The sequence below is a fragment of the Rhinoderma darwinii genome, chromosome 3, assembly GCF_050947455.1.
Source record: "Rhinoderma darwinii isolate aRhiDar2 chromosome 3, aRhiDar2.hap1, whole genome shotgun sequence".
NCBI lineage: Eukaryota > Metazoa > Chordata > Amphibia > Anura > Rhinodermatidae > Rhinoderma > Rhinoderma darwinii.
Genome location: NC_134689.1, coordinates 296310275 through 296317428, shown reverse-complemented (window position 1 = coordinate 296317428; position 7154 = coordinate 296310275). Strand labels below are relative to the sequence as shown.

The 7154-nt window shown below is 39.3% G+C and overlaps 1 protein-coding gene across 1 annotated transcript; it reads right to left on the bottom strand.

The window, feature by feature from the left end:
• Nucleotides 1–219: 219 nt before the first annotated feature.
• Nucleotides 220–2544, bottom strand: LOC142750444 (olfactory receptor 2B8-like). Its single transcript, XM_075859445.1, has 2 exons — nucleotides 2322–2544; nucleotides 220–965 (listed from the first exon to the last, which is right to left on the bottom strand). Exons 1-2 carry the CDS (start codon nucleotides 2542–2544, stop codon nucleotides 220–222), a joined length of 969 nt encoding a protein of 322 aa, XP_075715560.1.
• Between the last annotated feature and the right edge of the window lie 4610 nt (nucleotides 2545–7154).

The window sequence follows — 7154 nt, the reverse complement described above, 5'->3', positions numbered from 1 at the left end:
ATGAAGAGCAGCTCAAGATTTACGAGCGTCAAAGACGCCTCGCAAAATATGAGGAGGAGCTTTTACGTCTGAAACGAGGCAGCTGTTTTCTCCTGAAAACAGTCTGTCTTTTCAGACGTAAAAGACACTTATCGTGTGCACATACCCTAAACAATGCCTCTGGTGAAGAAAGTATTAGGAAGGTGAAACCTTCAGTAAAAAGTCACATTGTTGGTGGTATTAATGTCCATATCTTTTCTCCATCACAATATTTTTTCTTGTGATGTCCACAAATGCTCCTATCACATCCTTATTCCTCAAAGTGTATATCAAAGGATTTAGCATTGGCGTTATAACACTATAGAACAAGGTGGCCATCTTGTCTTGGTTAGCTACATGGGTTGATCCAGGTCTCATATACATAAATATAATGGTGCCATAAAACAGGGATACAACTATAATGTGCGAAGCACAGGTGGAGAAGGCTTTCTTCCGTCCCACAGATGTGCTTATCTTCAGTATGCTGGAAATAATGTAACCATATGTAATGAGGATAAGGAAAAACGGACCCATGACAACCAGCATAGCAAAGACGAAAATAACAGTCTTATTAAGAGATATATCAGCACAAGCCAACTCCAGTACTGAAGGAACCTCACAGAAAAAGTGATTTATTACATTGGGACCACAGAAGGGCAATTGCAATGCAAAGACTGTGTGTACAATTGAGTTTATAATGCCGCCAACCCAGGAACCAGTTGCCATCTTAATGCACAAGACAGAATGCATAATATTAGTGTAGTGTAATGGGGTACATATAGCCACATACCGGTCATAAGCCATGGACAACAAGAGGTAGCACTCTGTCCCTCCTAGAGAGAGGTGGAGAAACATCTGAATGACACAACCATTAAAAGATATGCTTTTTCTTACTGACAAGAAATTAATGAGCATTTTCGGGACAATAATTGATGTGTACCAGATGTCTAAAAAGGAAAGATATAAATACTGGGAAGACCCCAGCAGTTGGCAGGCACGTAATGGATACAAAAAGGAGCTAGGTGTACCGAGGTACACTGAAAGCCAATTTCCCAACTGCTGACTGATATTATTAAAAAATAACTTTTAATGATTTTACCACTAAGAATGTCCTGGTGGACATAAACACTGTATACAAACAATTTAAAAGTTATAGCCGATATTGCTGCCACACACGCTCAGTTTGCACTCCGTCTGCATGTATTGCCAGACAGAGCACAGAGTGCTAGAAGTTGTCCAGTGACAGATATGACAGCTGAATAGCTGCAGGCTGCCGTACTAGGACGGATTCAAGTTAGATTCAAAATTGGATTCGTGTGCTGGATATGCTAGACAAATGGGCTGTTTAAAACAATGAATTTAGCCCCCCCCGACATGTTTCGCTGTCAACACAGCGTCCTCAGGGGATCAAAATGGGGCTAGTAAGCGCGTGTACGTGTTATTACTTCCTTTAAAGACTTCCATTTCATAATTCACAGTGTCCACCTGTGTCGAAACCAATGGAGTGTCGATTACGAGGACGAGCCTCCACATCCTAAGATTGACAGGGGAGTTAGCCAATGTAAGGGCTATATCGGTGTAGCCAATAAGAGTGCGCCAAATGCGCATGGGCACAGTGTCCAGAATCGGACACAGTAAAAATTTGCTACTCCTCTGGTTCTCTTAGCGGCGCATGGGCACTGAGTCCAGAATCGGACATAGTAAAAATTAGCTACTCCTCAGATTCTCTTGGCGGCACATGCGCATTTAGATATCGATCGGACTTAGTCAATTTTGACATTTATGGAATACTCATTTGGTTCTCCTAGCGGCGCTTGCGCATTAAGAGACCGATCGGACTTAGTCAAATTTGATATTTATAAGATATGTAAGCATATGTCTAAGATCGCATAGCCTACACAGGAGATAGCGTAGAGCTCATTTGCGCACTTGGGACGTGGAGGGACTAAGATGAATTTTATAATACAGATCTGGATACACGTCAGGATGCCTAGATAGGAGATCGAATGGGAATCAGGTATGTATTCCAATATGTATATACATTGTTTACACTCCAGATACGTGTATAAGAATGATGTCCAGATGCTTGTATACGTCCAAAGGAGTGGTTTCTTCGGAAGAAGAAAGGAAAAGGAAGATAAATAGTGGTGCAAAAGGGTATGTATATAAATTAGAAGAGTATGTGGAGAGATAAGCTGTCATTTTAATAGATAGAAATATACGATTTCTAATTCGCTAACTAGCGAATGATTAGAAAATAATCTATCTGACATTTGAGATTGGCTTTCAGTGTACCTCGGTACACCTAGCTCCTTTTTGTAAAAAGGAAAGATTGCTCAAGAAGAAATACATAGGAGTGTAAAGCCGGGAGCTTATTCTGCTGAGAGTAATGATGATTATGTTACCAATTAGAGATATAACGTAAAAAGATAAAAATATAACAAATAACAATATTTGAATATTTCTCTGGCTGGTCAGCCCAAGTAGAATGAATTCTTCAACTGCTCTGTATGTGGAACTGTTCATTCCAATACTAGTATTATGCAGGATCATTCTCTTTTACTTCCCAATTTGAAAAAACTCATGAGTCTCCTATAGAAAAGAAAAGCATTTATTTGAGTGTGCAATCAATCTCTTTCTCTCTCTCTCTCTGCTCCTCCAGACTTATAAAAACACCCACGTTTGATAAAGATTCTCACAAACGAAGTGAATATGATTATAGGGTTCAATAGACCAAGGATTATGGTTAGGCCTCCCTTTGCGCAGGGTTTTTGTCTGGCATTATAAGCTGCAATAAAACACGCATACAAAATAACCAGCCTATAAGAAAAATGCCAGAAAAAATGCCATCTCTAGAGCATGTTGTGCTTTAAAAAAAAACGCAACTGACCTAAAAATGCTACAAAATACAGAGTATGTAAGTTTTCTCCTATTTAACTATAGACTTTAAAGTAACATCTGGCCGCAGCGGTTTTGCGGCAAATAAACTTCAGTAAATAACGCCACTGTAAACTTGAGTAAATGATGTACGAGTATCCATTATGGAATTAAAGAGGCTCTGTCACCAGATTCTCAAATCCCTATCTGCTATTGCATGTGATCGGCGCTGCAATGTAGATAACAGTAACGTTTTTTTTTTAAAACGTTCATTTTTGGCCAAGTTATGAGCAATTTTATATATATGCAAATGAGCTTTGAAATGGACAATTGGGCGTTTTTTTTTCGTTATGTCCAACTGGGCGTGTATTGTGTTTTTAACTGGGCGTGTTTACGTGTATGACGCTGATCAATCAATGACCAGTCAGCGTCATACACTCATCTCCATTGATTTACACAGCAGCGATGTGCAGACGCATACACAGAGATTAACGTTAATCAAGTGTCCTGATAATGAATACACATGAAATCCAGCCTGGATGTCATGTGTATTCAGAATCCTGACACTTCTGAATCTTTTCTTTGAGATTTCCAGCAAGGGAAACGAAATCTCGTTTACCTCCGTAATCTTGCGAGATTACGCGTGGCTTGCGGGAATCTCACAGAAAAGATTCAGAAGTGTCAGGATTCCGAATACACATGACGTCCAGGCTGGATTTCATGTGTATTCATTATCAGGACACTCGATTAACGTTAATCTCGGTTTATGCATCGCTGCTGTGTAAATGAATGGAGAGGAGTGTATGACGCTGACTGGTCATTGATTGGTCAGCGTCATACACGTAAACACGCCCAGTTAAAAACACAATACACGCCCAGTTGGACATAACGAAAAAAAAACGCCCAATTGTCCATTTCAAAGCTCATTTGCATATATATATATATACATATATATATATATATATATATATATAAAATAGCTCATAACTTGGCTAAAAATTAATGTTTTTAAAAAAAACAAAACGTTACTGTTATCTACATTGCAGCGCCGATCAAATGCAATAGGAGATAGGAATTTGAGAATCTAGTGACAGAGCCTCTTTAAACATGCAGTTTTTGTGGCAGTTTTCTGAGCCAAACACAGGAGTGGATTCAAACAGAAGGAAATGTATAGGAAAAGTCTAAGATGTCTCCGCTCTTTTGTATCCACTTCTGTGTTTGGCCTAAAAAATGCCACAAATACTTCATGTGTGATTCGAGTCTTAAGCTGGATTCACTCGAGCGTCTTCAGTCTGTGATATATTGTCCGCAGGTCGGCAGTATTTCCCGGACTGAGCACACAGCAGGGAGATGGGCTCTTATCATCATCGTTATCTATGACGCTAGGAGTCGCTGCCTTGCTGCGGGAAAACTGTCCCGTACTGAAAACATGTTTTCAGTACGGGACAGTAGTTCCGCAGAGAGGCAGGGACTCCTAGCATCATAGATGACGATGATGCTAGGAGCCCGTCTCCCTGCACTGTGTTCGGTCTGGGAAATGCGGCCGACCTGCGGACCGTATATCACGGACTGAACACGCTCGTGTGAATCCGGCCTCAAGGTGTCTTCACATCAGTTAGGTACCGTTAATGGGTTCCATCAGACTTTTCCATCGGAGGAACCCATCAATGGAAAGGCTAACGAAAACCATAGCTTTCCGTTTGCATTACGATTGATTTCAATGGTAATGGTTCCGTTGCAAATGGTTTCCGTTTGTCTCCGTTCCTTAAGGTTTCCGTTGTTTTGGCAGAATTAGTAGCGCAGTCGACTGCGCTATTGTTTCCGCAAAAGAAATGGAAGCCTTGCGGAACGGAAACCATTTGCAATGGAAGCATTATCATTGAAATCAATTGTAATGCAAACGGAAAGCTATGGTCTCCGTTTGCCTTTCCGTTGATGGATTCCTCCGACGGAAAAGTCTGACGGAACCCATCAACGGTACCTAACTCTGATGTGATCAGACCCCAAGAAAACCTTGAAACACTCTTTTTTTATGCATTTTAAAACGCATGTAAAAATTGCTATGTGTTTCCAGCGTTTTTGGCTGAATTTTTTACTTCGTGTTATTTTGTACAGCCGTTTTTCTATATGCCATACCTAGAGCATGCTGCGTTCTGCCACTGACCTCAAAAAAGCTAAAAAAATAAACCAAAACGCTCTGTTTGTAGGCATTTCAATATTTCACAATGGACTTTAAACTAACAGCTGTCCTCAGAGTTTTTGACAAAAAAACATGTTAAAAAACAAAAACGAGTCCAAATGGCGTGTGTGAAAGCGGCCAAATGGAAATGGTAAGAGAACCTGTGTAAACCCAAATACCCCAAATACAGTTTTGACTTATTCCTGTATTTGTTTAGGGAGCAATATTATCCAAATACTGAAGCAAAATACTGACCAAAATACTGCCGCGTGAAAGTGGGCATAACTTTCTTCAAATATATAATGACCAAAAAGATCATATGACAATTTTTTTTTTATTGCAAGAATTTTATTGTTTACCTATAAATGAAAATGAAAATATCCAAATGATAGGATGCTGCTAAGAAAAATCTAAACATAGACTGTGAGAATTGTTTCACAGACGCCAACATGACCATAGAGTTTAATGGGAAAACATATGCCACTAGGACAGCCTTTTAGCATATGGTTTCCTGGAATAGGTTGGAATCCTACAGCCTCAAATGTATTGAAAAGCGTTGTCGTCTATGCTTTTCAATACAACTGTGCATATTCTTACTTTTTTATTGCAGCTAATGGCAGACATATATATGCAACTGTATAGGCATAGGTCTGTCTATATGTTCGGTGAGGGCACCATTTAAGTGATCACACTTAACGTCCAAAAAATTGAACGTGGTGTCAATTTTGCCTTACACGTACTGTATACAGGTTTTTATATGCTTAATACTAATATACTGCAGTGATATTTACCTGTAATGATGGTTTCATATATTATTTATATATTATTCTTATGTGGCAGTGATGTAAAATAAGAGATTTCATTAGAATTAGATTTCCTTATTTCTCTATATATTCTTGGCAGTTTCATAAGTGAACATTATTTTTGCATATAAGGCAAGGTGTCTGCCTTACAGGTGGATTCCAAATTCAGGTCCTTAGAGGTCGTATTCAGCAGGTGTATGAGGTTCGGGTTCTGTAATGAGCTCTTTATAGTAGCTGCATTTTTTTATAGTTTACATAAGGGATTATATCCCAAAGTGCACGCAGGAAAGTTAAACTATTTTTAAACAGATCAACAGAAACTTTTGACTGTAAATTAGTTAGAATATGTTACACATTGAAGACCCCTGAGTAGTATACATGATGATACAGTAAGGGAGATTTATTGAGCCATGGTTACATAGTTACATAGTTGATAAAGTTGAAAACAGACACAGGTCCATCAAGTCCAAACTACAATCCTACCGTGTTAACCCAGAGGAAGTGTTGTGTCCACAGTACTTACCAGCAGCCGCCACAGGATAGTTGATAGATTTTTGATCGTTGGGAGCCCCACTGCTGGGCCCCCAAAGATCTTGGGAGCAGGGGTTCAATTTCTATGAGAATGATGGAAACAGCCAAGCGCTTGTACTCGGCTAATTCTGTCATTCCCGTAGACTTTGATGTAGCGGCAACGTTCATGCTCAAACGCCGCTTAATTAAATGTTGTACTCACTGCGGTCGAGCAGTAAGTAGGAACAGGGGGTTGGGACCCCTGTTCTCATGATCGGTGGGTGTGGATAGGTGCTAATTAAAGATTCTGGTAGAACCCTTATGAACATGAACAGTGTATTCAATAAATTATACCATATTAAGCGCCAATCTTATAATCTTATTAATCCCTCCCACCCAATTAACCAACCCTAACACATCCCTACACTGCACTGGAGGAAGAAAAAAAAATGAAACTAGAAATTATTTCAGGCCGTCTTTTCATAAACTGATAACCATAGCTCACTTGTATAAATAAAAACCTCTCATAGTGTTTATACCAATACATTTTCTATTATTGCAAGGCTGAGTTAACACTCTATCCAATCTTTTTTGAACAAGGCAAGCAGAAAAATCTATTGAGACATTACCACTTTCCTTGCAAAGAACAATCACATAGTTATTACCTACTTTATCCCCCAGTTTGTCCAATCATATACGGATTATTTAGAATACATAACACGGAACCTCCGCACTTCTTCCCAACACTGCCCACAACAAATAACATA

What these genes read in the sequence shown, in the direction of transcription:
- LOC142750444 (XM_075859445.1), bottom strand. Translation starts at nt 2,544, where the DNA reads ATGAACAGTTCCACATACAGAGCAGTTGAAGAATTCATTCTACTTGGG. An exon ending in TTTACAAAAAGGAGCTAGGT is followed by an intron (nt 966 to 2,321) that starts GTACCGAGGTAC and finishes TTTCCTTTTTAG; the next exon opens with ACATCTGGTACACATCAATT.